This window comes from Hydra viridissima, unplaced genomic scaffold (genome assembly GCF_058129835.1).
Source record: "Hydra viridissima isolate aposymbiotic clone 2 unplaced genomic scaffold, HvirCarnegie_v1 scaffold_4, whole genome shotgun sequence".
Lineage (NCBI taxonomy): Eukaryota > Metazoa > Cnidaria > Hydrozoa > Anthoathecata > Hydridae > Hydra > Hydra viridissima.
The window spans coordinates 14,725,554-14,743,052 of NW_028324303.1; the positions used below are offsets into that span (position 1 = coordinate 14,725,554).

A 17,499-nucleotide genomic window follows, 5' to 3' on the forward strand; every position below is an offset into this window, starting at 1 on the left:
CCAATGGAAAAGCGGGCGTTTGAAACTTTAAAAATTAATTTTGTTAAAAGAAGAAAATTTGACATCGCTGGTTTTTCCACTAAGGTCTCTAAATTTACTTCATTTACTAAATCACTTTAAAAAAAAACTTTGAATTCTCTAAGAGTCGCTAAACTGAACACCACGATATTAAGTTACAACAAGTATATTGGCGTAAAATGTCGACTGGCTTTGAAAGTCATCTTCAGTAGCCGGAAAACATTTATAGACCGGTATAAAACACACAAGTTTTTTCACTTTTCTCCTGCTTATTTTGTAGAAATATTCAAATTATCGCAGGCATCGAAATTTTGTACTTCGCATAGGATAGCTTCATGAAAAAAGTTTTTGTTTTTAAATAACAGTTACCAAAAAGGTATGTTTCCAGAGTCGTATAAACAGACTTTAATAAATAGATTAATTTAGTTTTAGTATTTAAACCTTTTTATTACATAATAAACTTTATCAGAATATTAAATATAAAAACCTCCAGAAGTTTTTTTACCTGACCAATAGGTGCAATCAGTGGCGTACCTAGGGTAAATAGCGCCTGGGGCAAACACCGATCTCGCGCCCCTCTTCCCCCACATAAAGTGCTTAATTACAATTTTTTAATAAATGATGACACAAACTTTATTTTATATAATATATTTATTTTATATTATATATTATTTCTTAATTTATTTTATATAATTCTCGCTTAGTGTATCGCAACCAAGCCTCTTTTGCGCCCCTTTCAGGCTGGCGCCCATGGCACGTGCCCTGCCTGCCCTACCCTAGATACGCCACTGGGTGCAATATTTTAAAAAATACTACACCAAAACTTCATTTCCTGCAGTTTCCTTGATTAATTTTAAAGTCAAAAGAAGGTTTTTAAATTTCGAATCCATTTTTTGAAAGCCGCTCGAAATGTCGAGTGCGCTTTTTCTGATCAAATTGTAAACTATTAACTTAAGTTCATACTTGCTCTTGTTAAAATTGTGATTATACTTTTGCTGAGCAGTGAATGGTAGAGGAGAGCTTTATTTTGCTATACACGTTTTAAAAGTATGAGACCAATGTTTGGAACATACTACAATATATTTATGTTAAGATTTGTTGTATCTTGGAATTGCAGCCTGCTACTTGCTAGATTCTACTTGTATATGATACTTTTTTAACGGAGAGTCCAAAGTTATATCTAACTCGAGGGGCTCTAAAAAAGTTTGAATTGTGAAAATTATTCAATATACATATTTAAACTCGTAATGTTTGAGGCATAGATTTTTTTTTTAATAAAACCTCAATTTATCACTATTATTAGGCTCATCATTGCAGATATTCATCATCATGCAGATGTTCTAATTTAGGGTCGTTTCCAACTTTTGTAAAAGCTCAAGCTGTTTAACCATCGAAAGATTTTTCAAAACGGTTTTTAATGATTTGTTTCTTTAATTCATTTGGTGATCAGTTTTTTTCGGCCTCAAATCGAACGATAGACATCTCATGTTCTTAAGTTGATTAAACAACTTAGAACTGAGTTAATTTATTTACAACGTACATTTTTTAAATAGGCAATCTGAGAGCTAGTTAATCTATTTACAACTTACATTTTTTAAGCAGGCAATCCCAACGGAAAAACCAAAATATTTATGAGTTTTAACAAATCTTTTTTTTGTGTGAGAGATAGAAAATAAATTAGAGTCTGAAAATATATCTAGCTATATAATTTCCATTAAAATGGGATACAATATTGTAATAAATATAATTCATGTAAATTTTTCAACGTAAAAAAAAAAAATACGAGAAGTAGAAATGTCAGTTTATATTAGGAAATGTGTATTAGGATAGTAATTAATTTTATTTTTTTCTACGTTATAAAAAGATCTAATAAAATTTCTTATTGACTTTTTCTTGTTGATTTTTATACAATACGTAACCTACGATCAGAACGACTTGTATAACTAGAAATAATGTAAAATAGCTTGATGTTATACAACTTGGACAAGAAGTTTTTTTGCCATCTTGATTCTGAAAAAAAAAAAAAAATTAGTTCAACACCAAGAGAGGACATTCAATGTGGATTACCAACACTAAGAAATCCCCTAGAGAATATTAAATTCTATGAATACTTTTTAAAACTTATACAAATAGCTAAGAAGATCGATAGCGAAAAAAAAAATCGATTGAAGACGAAAAGTTTTAGGAATACCATTCAATAACCTTTAAATGATTTTAAAAGGAAATCTTTTTATTCTGAATTAAGAATAAATAAAAATGTTTAAAAAAATGAAGTTTCATTCTCATTAACAGTTACAAAAAAAGAGTTTTTTTAATACTAAAATTAGCACTCAAAAGAACTGTGAACTCTTTGGTGCCATTATTACATCACTCTCTTTTTGCATAACAATTTTTTTTACATGCAGCTTCTACAAGAAAAACTAACCTTATTCAATCTAAAACAATTTTTTGGTTTTTTGTTATATCTATTTGGTCTTATAGAATTCTAGAAATTTCTGTGATCTTTTTAAGTTTAGACATAGCTATAATTTTTTAATATCTAATTCATACCTTTTCTGCTTTATAAAACAGCAACAAGAGAAACAAAATTCTACCTTAGATAACAGGTGACCAACATTTTCAAGTATTGTTCTAATATTTTGCTCTATTTGCTCAAGCTTCTTTACATCGCTATTGCTAATACGAGAGCTAAACAATATTTTGAAAAACATGAATTTTAAGAACATTTATTGTTGTATAAACTACTATGTATTTTAGTGATTTTTTTAACAGCAAACTCTAGCCAAACATTTATTAGTTAATAGTAATGCTTTTTTTACAGATGTTTGGTAAAATAATGATTTTCAAACAAAACTCTAGTTGATTTTTTAGTATAAAAGCAAATGAAATATACAATTTTATGAAATAACATTCTTACGCAATATCTTTTACATATCTATGGACATCATTTTGTAAACTGACTATATTGCCAATATCCTGTCGCATGCTGTAGTCAGCACTTCCTCCACTGCTTTGTTGCTTACTCACAGCGCTATGCAGGTTATTAACTTCTTGAGTCAGTTCACCTGTCTTGCCATGCAATGCACGCATTATTTTGTGCATTTCTTGTTGTGCTTCATACATCAAACGCACATCACGTTCATAAACTGTTTCATACTAAAATATTATTAAAAAAAAATTATTTTCTTAAGAATATTATAAAAAAAAAAAAAAACATAAAAAGTTACTATCATAAAAGTATTATTAAATACAAATAAATGCTATAAAAATTAAGCTAAATAAAACCTTTTCTTCTGCCATCTTTTTTTCTGGATGATCTTTTTTGAATTCTTCCTTTTGAGTTTCAAGTTTAGAACTAAATTCACCATATTGTTCTTCATATTTCTTTCTATCAGCATCAGTTATACTTTTCTTTTTTTGCTATCAACAGAAAAACAAAAAAAAAAACAAAAGTAAATATGACAAATATATGAACAAACATATAATCCAAAACAAACTATCTATAATTTAAGTAAAAACTGTGATATTTATAGAGAAGTAATACAATAACCTACTTCCTCAGTCAACGGTGGTGTAAGACTGTGTGTTAGAAACTTTACAACATCATGATCATCTGAAATTTTATCTCATTTTCAAGAATAAGTTGAAAAGATCATTACTACTATGTATTACTTACACATTCACAAAAGACAATTTTCAAGAAAATTTCTAATCACTGATACATGAAGTTATTATCTTACCTGCCAACCCACCAGTAGCCGCTGTTACACCAAAATAACCACTTTTAGGAAGTTTTACATTTTCAGCTCTCATGCAGAGTTCATAATCATCAGACTTTTCAGACATACCAGCATGATAGAAAACCTAACAAATAAAACAAATAGTTTAAAGTTTTCAATGATTGTTGAACTTAAATTAATAAAAAATCCAATAAGCTTTCTTACAGTGAGGACATTATTATAATATCGAATCTTTGCTCGAACTGGATAAGGTCGATTTCTGAAGTCTCGCATACAGCCCCCAAGTTGTTGTTTGTTTCCATCCCTTAAAAATAATTTGCATAGTAATTTAAGATTATAAACTAAAAGAAGAGCACTTCTTGACTAAAAGAAAAAGAATTAGTATTTCACAGCTCAGAATTGACCATGGTAGCCTTTTAAATATTTACAAGAATATAAACAAGATTTTTGTTTTAACTAAAACTTCTTTAAAAAGCTGCTACATTTTGCAAGATTAATACTTAAAACATTTCAACATCACAACATGTAATGTAAGATTATCACTAAATCTAAAAAAATTACTAACTATAAAATTATTTTAAATACTTAGAAAATCAGATTTGCTGATGGTAAACATAAAAGTTATCCATGTTTTTTGTTTTTGCAACCTAGTAAAAGATATTTTCAAAAAATTTAGTTGATTTTTCAAAATGCTTTTTAGCAGAAATATAGTTAAATATTTTACTCTGAAATACTTGCTGGTATAAAATCCAAAATCTAGATTTAGGCATTTAATACTAACTTAGCTGATTAAGTTTTTGTTAACAACTAAAATCAACTTTGATTGTAGAAATTGCTACTGAATTTAAAAATAACTTTTTAAAAAAATTTTTTTAAAGTTTATTTTAAAACTATTAGTTTTTTTATAACATAACTTGTTATAATTTTGTGGAGTATTTCATCTTAAATCCACAAACTATTTTATTAAAATCATTAAGAAGCTTACCAAGAATTGCACCTAAATATGGATATTCTCGCTAACCCATAACCACTTTTTTAACCACTTTCTACGACAAAATGAAAACATAAATTTTAATTGCTGCATGCAATTAAAATAAATTTCCATAGATCATTCCTGTAGTAATAGCCATTTGAGGAAACTAGGTACTTCTTTTAATCCAAATGAAAAAATAATTCTTTAGCATCAGCAGAGCTGCATTTAAATGAGATTAATGCAAAGCATTTACTTTCCAATCACACCAACATGCTTAAGAAATCACTGCCTTTTTTTGACCATTGACATTTTTTAATCAATATTCTTATCATACCAATATTGAGGTTCTATGAGAAACTTTTACGGCAGGAGAACATTGGTTAAACCACAAAAAACTATTTGAACTTTTAAATCAAAACTTTTTTTGATCAATCAGAAAAGAAGGCGGCTATTAAAATAGAGCATCAGAACCAATTTATTTGTATATTTGTTGTATGTAGCATCTGAATCAGTTTTATTGCAATACAATTTTTTTTCTATACAAATAGAACAGTGCTGGTTTGTGAGCCTTTAAAGTTCTAAAACTAAATATTAAAAGTCTGCCAGGATTTTAGCACATAGCTGTTATTGGTTACTAACTGTGAAAACTACTGAATTATAAAATGATTCTTGATGACAGAATCAAAAGATAATTCTATTTAAAGGTTCCATTTTTTGTTTTTGTTTTTCTTGAATATTGAATTCCATATTTGCTCATGGAAATATTATGGATATTTCCCATTCTTTCATTTTTGTTGTTGTTTTTTTTTTAAAGGCATTTCCATTCCTATTTTTAATTCCATTTCAAATCAATTTCTATTTCTATTTTCTAACACTTTAAAAAACTGATTTCCATTTCTGTTTCAAATTCCATTCCAATGCATAGAGAATCACTGACTACAAGAACAAACTGGCAACTGCAACAAACCCACCTTCCGAATCAGTATGTTGTTTCTTTGTATAGATTTATTTTTCTTTATAATTAGCAATTTACTGCATTCCTCAGGGGCGGATCCAGAGGGGTTCAAAGGGTGCTCCAGCACCCGTCAACTTTCAACAAGCAAAGTTTACTATTTTGTTGCATTTTTTTATGTATAAAAATTAAATTGTTAAAATATTTTATTCAACTCAAAATTTGCGATTTAATTTTTTTGTGAAGGATGTCGAAAATAATTATCTTTGTTGTTGTGTTAGCACTAGCGTATTTTATATATATTTATGTTTCGACTAGGAAACTCCAGTATAGTCGCTTTCTGATTGGCCTGCTCCCCTCAGAATTATTTCTGATTGGCCTGCACCCCTCAGAAGCTATTTTTGATTGGCTTGGTTTCTTAAGCTAATCAAAACTGGTTCTGAGGGGTGCTGACCCAATCAGAAAGATCTCTGAAGGGTGCAAGCCAATCACGCATAAATCAGAAAAAAGGGTTTTCACTAAGCTTTTGGTTAACTCGTAGGTTAAGTGTTCTAGACATGGCGGATTTAATGCTTCAAATTATTTTAAAATGTATTTTAGATGAAAATAGGGTTCAATCAAAAAAGATATCGTTTTTATCTAATGTTATTGTCAAAGCTCATAATACTATTAGAGAAAAATTTTTGTTTAATGAAAAATCTAAACTAAGTGTATTGCATAAAATATGCAAAGTTTCAAATATACAGTTTCCCATCTCAATGATTTCGAGCAGAAAGCGATTTTCAACCAGTGAGGTAATAATTTGTTTCTTAAATAATTATATTAATTTAAAAATAAAAAAACAAACGAAATATTTATATGTGTGTGTGTGTTTGTGTGTGTGTTGATTAATAGTTAAAATAATAGCAAATAAAGAAATCATATATAACTTTTTTTGCTTAAACATTTTACTACAAACTTATTTTTATTTTAAGCTGAAAGATGTGTAAAATTTTGTCCTAGGTGCTTAAAATTTAAAAATATATTTTTCTAGTAAAATTTTGTTCATGCTTAAGTATAATATATTTATATCATATTTCAAGGAGAAAATAATCAATTATGTTATAACTTATTTTATGATTGAATAATACCAAAATTACATTAAGTAAATGATTTACCAGTAAGTTATTTTATGACTTAAAATTGTGTAATAATTATTTTGTGGCATAACATTATTAAATTATGTCACCTCGCTCATGTTTTTTGTTTTTTTATTAGAACTTCTCCAAACGGAAACTGTTTATTTAATGCTTGTTCTATATCATTAATTGGAAACGAATCTTTGTCAGAATACTTTAGATGTTTGACCAGTATCGAATTATATACAAATGCAGATTTTTATTCAAACCATCCAATTATTTTTTCTCAAACTGATGTTACCAAATTTCGAAGAACTGATGAAAACACAAATATATTATATCATAGTATTAATAATTATTTTTAATAGTGAGTTGTAATACAATTGTGTTATAATTGCAATATAATGTGCATGACGCAGATGTTTTTAGAAGTTAAACTAGATGGTTACTTTATATATTTCTAAGTTTCTGTTTAAAAACATTGAAACTAGGTTTTTATTAAAAGTTTCTTTTATCAGTTCTATATTTTGTAACTATTCTACTAGTTTATTTTAGTTTTCCTACTGTTGAAATATGGTTTTAATTTAGTAAAGTTTCATGATTTGAAATTTACTATATTAGTCATAAGCTAACAGTTTAGAAAAAGAAATTTAGCACAGTTATGGTAAGAAATTTGTTTACTTTTAACATTTCAAAACTGGGTTTTATTGTTCAATTCTTATGCCATTCCTAGTTTATGTTATATACCATAAAAATAATTGTGTATTCAATGTTTGGGTTCACAAAATTAAACCCTGTTTATTCGGCAGGCGAGAGTAATTATTTTTATTATCATTTTTATTAGCTGTAACTCTGTTATTGAATTGTTAATGATATAAAAGTCAATTACTGCTCATAAAATTAAGTTGCTGCATTATTTTGCATACAAAATACTATTATGGAAATAAAATAGATATGTTTATAAGAATTGTAACCTTTCTTATCTGATTATTTAATCAAAATACGGGCAGTTTAAAGGGTATAAAAAGATGGGCAGACAGGTAAAAGACCCAGAGGGATATAGCCTTTTCTTTTGTTAAAAAAGAGGTTGAAAATTTAAAAAGTTGATGAAAAATATAGTCAAACTACGTACGTATTCATTGTCTTGAACACCTCTTAAACAAACTTGTACACTTTTGGGTGACTCTCTCCCCCGTACTTTATAAAAACCTTTTTTTATGACCCCCCCCCTTCGCGAAGCATGCGGGGGGGGGGGGGGGGAGTTATGAACATACCTTCGCAGTACATACTTGCTCAGCACCCCTCAAAAAAAAAGCTAGATCCGCCCCTGTTCCTAGTTTAAAGTTTTATTTTTTACATTATTCTTTAATTTTATTAGTTATTTATATGAATACTAATATTTATATAATAATATTACAAATTTGTGTAAAACTAAAGTTCATTTGACTACTTCTTTTAATTCAGTTATTTAAAAGAGCAAAAAAAAAAAAAAAAAAAGATAACTTTAATTTTAAATTATTATTTTTACAATTGTAGTTAAAACTAAGCAAAAAAAGACTCACTTAAAGTGGTCATAGTTTACAGTTCCGTCATTCACCATTGCCATCACATAAGGGTTGTTTTGCTATGTAGAAAAAAAACTAGTTTTTGATATATTTTTATCATAGATAAGCATGCTTATTAACACCCATAAATTAATTTAAAAACTTAAAAATTCTTTTTAAATTTTGTAATAAATTTATTTCTTGATGATGAATAAACTAAAGAAATGTTTAACAAACCAAATTTTTTTAAAATTTAAATATTAAAAAATTTATTTAAAAATTATAATCAATCAAATGTTGAAATACTTGAAAAGATTTATGCAACATACCAAAGTTTTACTTCATTTATTTAAAAAAATATTATTTGCAAATATAAGCTTGAATTATACCTCTCCATCATTATCAAATGAATCGAAAAATAACCCCAATCCTTTCCAGTTATCTGAACTTCCAAAAACTGGACCAGGTAGGCCTGCAGTCTCAGTAAACCAAACAGCCTAAAATTAAGAAAATTGATTTAAAATATTTTTAAAAATCATGTAAGATCTTGAAAGCAAGAGCAGTTTGCTGAAAACAAAATTACTGTTAACAACTACATACTTTATTAAATTATAACTACACGTACCAGTCCATCACCACCTACTCTGCCACGCCCAGAAATTTTAAAATACACTTCTACTTCCCAAAATTCACTAGAACTCAACGTTTTTGTCCACAAACCACCTCTCTGATCCTTCAATGAAGGTGTAATTCGAATTTGCTCATCACTAGGAATTGCACCTGAAAAGTTAATAACTAATGCTTTTAACAGAATATTATTTACTAACAAATAAAAAAACCTGCAGTTCATTGGATCTTTTTATTGACAGAAAAGTTTAAGCTGTTGCCTAATAAATCAACTATATACAATAAAACAGATCATAAGAAATGAGTATTATTAAATGAAAACAATTCTTTCTATAACAGACTCAGAAAAGTGGACTAATATAAAAAATATGTCCCATTACCAACAGTTCTATACTTAGAAAAGCAGGAGGGTGGACTTATATTTCTACATAACTTTTATATATATATATTTTTTCTTTTGTTCAAAAAAAATTACATTTTTAAAGAAGATTAATTTAAAATGATACTTAGAGTTCACAGAAAATAATATATAAGAAGCTTAATGTATGCACTATTACCTATGTATGCCTGAAATTTAATTGATTATGCAATCAATTAAACTTAATTGGTTTTAAATCAAGCAGTTGTTTATTAACTTAATTGAGTCATTATAAAAAATTCTATGATCAATAACTGAATTAAATCTATTACTGTGCAACTACTTGACACTTGGTTCAATAAGATTTCATCATTCAATCAGATTGTGTTTGAAAAAAAAAAAACGAATAATAATATGAATAATTAACTTTTGTGGAAAATAACCTCGTGCATTTGATGGAACACAGCTGAAGTTTTTAAAATAATTAAACTTAAAAATTCTACTTTTATGAAGTTATCCAAATAAATATAGCTAAATTTAGATATAGTTACCTAAATTTTGCAGTTCATGACATAAGTAGTTTAAAAATCTTAAATAAGCCTACATACTTCCATAATGAGTCCAAAATGGTACAGTTCCTTGTTTTGTAGCTATATGAGGACCCTTAAAACTAAGTTTATATTCAAATCGACTATGTCTTCCTTCATCAGCCAAAATCGCATCAATAAAAAATATTACGAGAAAAAAAGCAACGTGGCCAGCCATTTTGATATTGATCAATGTTTACATATAATTGATATTTTATGATCTAAAAAATCTTCGGAAAGGATTTGTGATAAGAAGACTGGAATCTACAAACGTAAATTTTATTTCGCAAAAATTGAAGGTTTGCAGCAAAGGTGGCGGTGTAAAAAAGGAAGAGCTAGAAGTCTACACGTTTAACTAAAGTAAATATCAAAGGCTTTTTTGCTCTCCGTCATAACAATTACTGATTCGGTGTAAAATTCAAACGTTAAAAACTCAACAAAATACAAGTCGCTCAAATCAGGTAAATTGTTATCAATTGTGTTTTAAAAGTTTCAAAAGAAATCTGTACGAATTTCTTATGGTTTTTAACTTTGTTTTATTTTTCTGCAATTTATAAAAAGCGTTGAAAATTCCAATTAACGAATATATTTCATAATAAAGCTTCGAAAATTCACGTCACTCTTACGATTAAATCACTCTATAGTAGACATGCTTTATAGAAGATACCTGGTCTTGACGCGGATTTTTTGCTTTTATCATTTTTATTGAAATGACTCTTTTGTCTCTAGTAAGCACGTAGGCTATCTCTGTTTCAGGTGAGCTTCTAGAGCCAAGGGGCGGTTGCAAGGGAGAGAGAGGAGTTTTTCCAGTCGCCACCATTAAATCCAGATGAGGTAGTCAAAGCCCACCTTCTTGTCTAATCTTTGGATCCCCATAGCTACCATGGTGTTTGTTCCACACCAGTTTATGTCCATAGACTATTAAAACTGTAATTGCTCGAGCTTGCATAAAAGTTTTATATATAAGTCTTACAACACGTATGTTACCGTACGCGTGTTAAAATTTGGCACTTTTTTAAGACAAAAATTCAAGCATACTGAGTTGACAAAAGATAAAAGAAAAAACTTTTGTTTTATTAAATAAACACACCAATAAGGTTTAGTTTACATCAATGTAAACTAAACCTTATTGGTGTGTTTACTCCCTTCAGCTGTAATTTCAGGTGATCAGTAAGCAGCAGCTTGGTAACATTAGTTTTATGACATGAAGCTCCATCTTGCATGAAAGCATAACTTGCAGGTTCACAATAAAGCTTGTAGGTTAAAACTTGCAGGTTCAGGATGGCTTAAACTCAAGGAAGAACGTCTTCAAAACTCTTTAAATGTAGTCTTGGGCACCTTTTTTTTTTTTTTTTTTTTTGTGAAAACAGCCCTTGGGGGCATCCATAAAGTACGTACGCAGGTATGGGGGGAGGGGGGGTTACCAAAAAACGTACAAATGCGTACAAGGGGAGGGGGAGTGTTCAAGACAGCGAGTACGTACGCGGTTTGACTATCTTTCTCAGGAATTATTTTTAAAACTTGATCTGCATAAAAAGCAACGAACTTTTCGAATGTAAAAAATCTTTTTTTTAAATTACGCAACCTGGTTTTTATCTTTTCAATTAAAACGTTACAACAAGTTAATTTTTTATTATTTTAAATTAATATTTTATTATCAACTTTTTATTAACAATGTACTACTTCAAATTATTATTAAAGTTTAAATGCATTTTTTCTGATTATAAAAAATAAATATTTTTAAAAACAACAATTTTAGTGCTAATAGAGACCAACACCTTTCACTGCGAAATGTAACTGCAATTAATTTGAGTCAGGTTATTTTTTTACGTTCTTCGCTTTAACGACACTGAATCTTATGATGAAATCGTTTATTTCCAAATAAACAAAAACTTTTATCTTTCTAATCGAATAATTGAAAACGTTGCAGCAAAAAAAAACTGCTTACTCCCAAGATGTCGAACGAATTTGTTGGGAACGAGAAAAAGTATCTTCAACTCCTTGAGTTATATAAGAAAGCATATTCAACACTTGAAAAACAAAAGCAGTATCAGCACGCACAGGAGTTGTGGAAAATAGTAATGATCAGTCTTTGTATGAAAAAAAAAGTAAACGAATTAAAAGTGAAAGCAAAAAAGTCAAAAGGATCGGCGCTACTCGACTTTCTCCCCCCCCCCCCCCCCTAATTTTATGATTGATTCTGATAGAGAATTTTATGCTGATTAAGAATCGTATAAAAACATGGGTCACAAAATCAATGGAAAGTGCTCTAATTCGAAGTCAAAGTTGTAAAAAATCCCACTAAAAACCCTAATATTCGCCATTTTGAAAATACTAAGTTAATGATCTTTTAGCTGACAAAAGCAAAACATTAATAGCATGGTTTTTACGTTAAAAAATTCGTTAAAGTATGTTTATCTTGCGCAATTTTTTGTGGCAATGAAAATAGCCGTTTTTTGATTTATTAGAGAATAAACTATATTGCAAGTAATGTACTTTTGTAATAAATTAAAAAAAAAAATTCAACAGTTTTGCTTCCTAAAAGAAGAACTTATGAAACTTAGTACATAGTTGTTCTATCACATGTAAAATTTAGAAAATGTAACCTTCAAACCGTTTTTTTAACAAAAAAAACCAGCGTAGGATACAATAATAATTATTCATCAATTTTTCTACATTCTCACATTCTACGTTCAACCTTTATTTGAAATCTTCCATTAATTTCATTTCGTTATAACACTTTCGTTACAATACTTTAAAATAATAATGCTAAGGCTTATGGAAACCAGGTCTGTTTATTGCGCAATGTAACGGTAATTAATTTTCGTTAAAAATGAAAGCGTTTTGAAAAAAAATGGCGAATAGGGTTTTTAGTGGGATTTTTTACAACTTTGACTTCGAATTAGAGCACTTTCCATTGATTTTGAGACCCATGTTTTTATACGATTCTTAATCAGCATAAAATTCTCTATCAGAATCAATCATAAAATGAGGGGGGGGGGGGAGAAAGTCGAGTAGCGCCAAAGCATCAATCATGTCATTCTGAGGAAATGCTTTATCACCGCCTAGCAAAAAGAAAAAAGATATCCATCCAGTGCCGTCTTCGTCAAATAAAATACAAAGTTTTCCGAACGCAACTACGACAGAACCTGAAAGGATTGAACTTAGTAAGCCATTTTTTGTAATAATTTACAAACTTTTTCTCTCGTGATTTTCTATATATTGAATTCAACCGAATTGGTAATTAAACTACATTGTACGACTATATTGCAATTGCATAGTTTTATTCATCATAATTGGACAACTTGACCATTTTCTCTACATCCAATCTCTATAACTGTCAAGAATTTATAATAGTTTATTTTTGGGTATTTCCTAATTTAGATTTAACATCAAACGAGAAGGAAAGAGCAAATCCGGCGCAAGTTAAAAGTCGGAAGAAAATCTCAGATCTTGAATCACAGCTTTCATCCTTGATAATCTTACGCGATTCTGGTTTGTCTACTGTAACGAGGAAACAATTAGACAATGTGAAAGAAAGCATAAGAAGAGAAAAAACAAACTTGGACAGGTAAATGTTAAGAGATATATCGAATAGAGCTAAGAAGTATAGACAGACGTCTTGGCCATAAAAACCAAACTTTTAAGCAGGCAGTAACTTTCAAAATTTTGTTTTTCAAATTGTCAATAAGAACTTCTAATTGAGGATTTACAAAGTTCGCAGAATCCAGGAAACCTAAAGTATAGAAGGTTTTATAATGGAATCAAAGATTTATGTAATATTTTGTTTTCAGATTGATTCGTGAATCGGCACGACAAAGAAAACGGAGGCAAAAACTTAAAGAGGGCATCGAAACAGTTTGTCAAAACAACCCTGAAGTATCAAGTGCTTTGAAACAGTTTATGCGAAACCATCCTGGACGACCACGGCTCGAAATTGATCAACCAGAACTTTTATCAACAATCATAAAAATTGTGCAAAATTCATCAGCAGCAGATGAGCGTCGAAGAACAGAATGTCTTCGCAGTGTCTCCACTTTGGATGATCTTCAGAAAGAGCTGACGAAAATAGGCTTCAACTTGAGTAGAAGTGGTTTGTACCTTCGTCTTTTACCACGACGTGAAAACACTCATGAAGGAAAAAAGCATGTAAAAACAGTTCCTGTGAAGCTACTATGTCCAGAAAATTCACTGCGAAAAAGAAATGATGGTAGAATGTTTGCCAAATCTTTTGTTGATGACATGTTTGAAATTTGCAAATTGTTTGGACCAAAAGCTGTGCTTTTCATGTCCAATGATGATAAAGCCAGGGTACCGTTGGGTCTTACTGCTGCAAGCCTTCAAGTGCCGTTGCTGATGCATATGGAATACAAGGTCAAACTTATGGATCATGACTTTGTCATTGGCCCGCAGCACAAGTTAATCCCATCGGTGTATGGCATATGCGAAGTTAACAATAATGGAAATGTATCCTACAGTGGAGACACTTTCATACGCATAAGAAGTGGGAAACACGATACATCGAATGCTTTTACACATGCTTTTAATGTTAGGGAGCTTTTTGAAACCAAGATGGTTAGACATAAACCAATTATGTTAATGGAGACTGATGGAGCTCAAGATGAGGCACCACGCTTCCCTAAAACGTTAGCAGCTGCTGTGGATCTCTTCCGCTTGCTGGATTTAGATATCTTGCTTCACGGTGTGAATGCAGCTGGACTTTCAGCCTTCAACCTCATTGAAAGAAGAATGGCACCTCTTTCTCGTGATTTAGCTGGAATAGTTCTTCCCTATGATTATTTTAGCAATCACCTTGGTTCTTTTGGGAAGACAATCAACCAAGAACTGGAGGTAGAAAATTTCCAAAAAGCGGCTGATGTTTTATCCCAAGTTTGGGAGAAAACCGTCATCGACGGTTACCTTGTTAATTGCCGGGCAGTACCAGTTGGAAAAGCATATAAACCGCCGAATCCTGATCCTGTTTGGGCAGAGAAACATTGCCAGCAATCGCGATACTGTCTACAAACTGTGAAATGCCAGGACAAGTTATGTTGTTCATCGTTTGAAACAAATTGGCTGAATACCATCCCCCAACGTTTCATTCCATTTCCGGCTATCTACGAGTACTGCGAGAATGGTTACAAAGCGATGGAACCGTCTCGATATTTTAAAAACATATCAAACCATTCAAACTTTGCACCTCTGACGCATAGGCTTTTGCTACAAGATATACCTACAGAAGGCTTAAAGTACGAAATTATACCATTTGATCTGTATTGTCCTTCATTGGAAAAAAAGCTTTTAAACGGAATTTGCGACAAATGCAATAAATACTGGCCGAGCGAGGCAGCAATGAAACGGCACAAGAAAGCACATAAAAAACAAAAAATAAAGAATGATACGGAGAGTGATTTAAGTGAAAGTGAAGAAGTCAGTAAGGAGATTACTAATGAAAGATTAGAAGCAGAGTTCATGCCTGTTTTCCATAACATTTTCAATTTATTTAAGTCACCGTTTATGGAAATATAAATAGCTAAATTGATATTTTTGTATTTAATGATTTAAAAACTTTTTTTTGGGGGGGGGGGGGAAGGTCATACTTTATAATAAATAACGCGTACGTACGCAGAGGGGGAGGGGGTGTTAAAAGCGTACAAGTGCGTACAAGGGGGGAGGGGGGGTCCAAAAGCATTGGTTTTACTGCGTACGTACTTTATGGACGTCCCCCTTCTTGAACATTCTCAGAAACTGACATTCCCGTGTGGAGAGCTTTGACAGCCTTCACAGTTTTCTTATTCGCCATTCTTTCAGCAAAATTATATTAAGGGTTTATTAACATTTTTTATATCTTTGAAATCATCGAAATCTTTTGACGAAAAATTTTTTGGAAAAATTGGTACGGTCAGAAAATCTTATCCAAGTTGAGCATTAAATTTTAATACACGAAATTTTAAGATGCGTAGTGTATTATTGAGGATCAAAGACTAAAACATCAAATACTTTATTGCTAAAGAACGATGTTTTGATTTTTGTTGCGTTTTATTAATAGCACATTTATTTTTAAAGTTATCTGACGCGCATGACGCTTTTTCAATGGCTTGTGACCGAAAAAATGTTTTTTCTTCACAATATTAAAATAAAAAAAAAGTTATAATTTGTAACTTATTTTATTATAAGATATCTACATGTAAGAAAAGTTCGTCCTGAAGCTTATCAAAATTTACATTTGTTAACCTTTACAAACTCTGAATTTTTAAGCTTACATGCAAAATTTTATTTTTGAAATCTTTTAAGATTTTTTTTGAAAAAAAATTTAAAACTATTGAGGAATTAAATTGAGGAAATAAACTAAGAAGACTATTTAAACCTATATGTTGCTTCCTGTTTAGATTTGTATTATTGTATGTTGCTTCCTGTTTGGATTTGTATTATTGCGTTACGTTTCGATAAAATAAAGCTGAAGTTACAGAGTTTTAAAAGACTTGTGATCTCTTAGTTTTCTCTCAAAGCTTTTTTCTGCATTCGAAGGAAAACATTTTTTTTTTGTTAAAAGAATTTTGTTCCTTTTAAAGCTAACATTTAACAACAATTTAATTTTGAAGATCTAGAAATGAAAATGAAGATCTAGAGATAAAAATGAAGATCTAGAGGTAAAAAAAAGAAACTTGTGTGCCTTGATTACCTGCTTTCTCAACTGTTCAACTTTCTTCAACTGTTAACGTGTCTCGTGCAACATGGTATTTATTTGCTTACTGTGTCTACAATGCCAATAAACTGAGACTAGTTTTGAATTCCTTAATAAAACGAGGGAATTGTATAAAGCTCTTTTAAGAAAATTTATGACTGCCGCTTTACTTTAAATTTTGATTGCGTATAATTGGTAAAGAATTACCAAAAATTAAAGTTCCAAAATATAAATTATTTTTAAATGATTGTTTAAGCTTATGAGACGTTAGCAGGGTGATATGCCTGTGACATTAAAGTTAAGAGGTATGTGCCAATAAAAACCCAAAAATGGATTGCTTATGAAAAGGAAGAGCAGGTGAAGAGTCAAAGGTAGTTCTAGGGAAAAGAGATATAATTGACTTAAAACGAACAGCAAACTGTGCTTCACATTATACTTAATACACAGGGTACAACAGTGATTCACCGACTAATCTTTAGAGTTTTTGTATGTGTTTTGAGAATGCCTAACAATGTAGTTTTTAAAAAAAAAGAAAAAAAAAAAGAAAAAAAAAGGTTTTGATTATAAAGTTTAAAACTAGAAGCAATAGAAACTGAAGTGTTAAATTTGATTCACGCAGGTTTACAAGAGAAGTGATCTGAATATCAGATTTTTCTAGTACTAACACCTCCAATAAGGCTCCTGAAGGGTCCTTTAGACAACGTAATACAATAGAAGGGATACACGAAAGAAGAATCTACAATTAGTTCAAACTGTAAATAAAATGTATAATCGGTATCTGTTTGGTTGGAAAGGAAGTTCTTCTACTCTTTCATGAAATAGGTTAATTTATTACAATCCTCTGAATAAACACAACCAATTTACAGTATATTCGCCGTTATCATCAACAATAACTCT

At 30.1% G+C, this 17,499-nt stretch overlaps 3 protein-coding genes and 1 pseudogene across 5 annotated transcripts in view; 2 read left to right on the plus strand and 2 right to left on the minus strand.

The window, feature by feature from the left end:
- The window catches only part of LOC145183410 (protein NDRG3-like), a 61,315-nt gene extending 44,272 nt beyond the window's left edge, over positions 1-17,043 (minus strand). For both annotated transcript variants that reach the window (XM_090084694.1, XM_090084693.1), the window contains exon 1: positions 17,036-17,043. The gene's annotated coding sequence lies outside the window, so the exon portion shown is untranslated. The remainder of the gene's footprint in view (positions 1-17,035) is intronic.
- LOC145183459 (protein ERGIC-53-like) lies at positions 1,702-10,286 on the minus strand. The gene is made up of 11 exons (XM_090083982.1): positions 9,939-10,286; positions 8,971-9,125; positions 8,735-8,842; positions 8,364-8,425; positions 3,963-4,062; positions 3,759-3,882; positions 3,573-3,631; positions 3,304-3,438; positions 2,936-3,174; positions 2,613-2,706; positions 1,702-2,028 (listed from the first exon to the last, which is right to left on the minus strand). Exons 1-11 carry the CDS (start codon positions 10,093-10,095, stop codon positions 1,885-1,887), a joined length of 1,377 nt encoding a protein of 458 aa, XP_089940108.1. The 5' UTR covers positions 10,096-10,286; the 3' UTR covers positions 1,702-1,884.
- LOC149890058 (uncharacterized) lies at positions 6,170-7,335 on the plus strand. Its single transcript, XM_090083990.1, is given in 3 exon segments — positions 6,170-6,437; positions 6,439-6,477; positions 6,941-7,335. Coding segments are annotated over 3 exon segments (462 nt in total). The 5' UTR covers positions 6,170-6,240; the 3' UTR covers positions 7,167-7,335.
- LOC149890059 (uncharacterized) lies at positions 12,952-15,459 on the plus strand (annotated as a pseudogene). Its single transcript, XR_016451488.1, has 3 exons — positions 12,952-13,084; positions 13,302-13,488; positions 13,712-15,459. The product of XR_016451488.1 is annotated as an uncharacterized LOC149890059 (transcript).
- Positions 17,044-17,499: the final 456 nt, after the last annotated feature.

Excerpts from the sequence above, each read along its gene's own strand:
- LOC145183459 (XM_090083982.1), bottom strand. The coding sequence starts at position 10,095 with ATGGCTGGCCACGTTGCTTTTTTTCTCGTAATATTTTTTATTGATGCG. Across the intron at positions 3,883-3,962 it reads ATTATAATAATGTCCTCACT|GTTTTCTATCATGCTGGTAT; the intron begins GTAAGAAAGCTT and ends TTTATTTGTTAG. Across the intron at positions 3,439-3,572 it reads CACCACCGTTGACTGAGGAA|CAAAAAAAGAAAAGTATAAC; the intron begins GTAGGTTATTGT and ends TTCTGTTGATAG.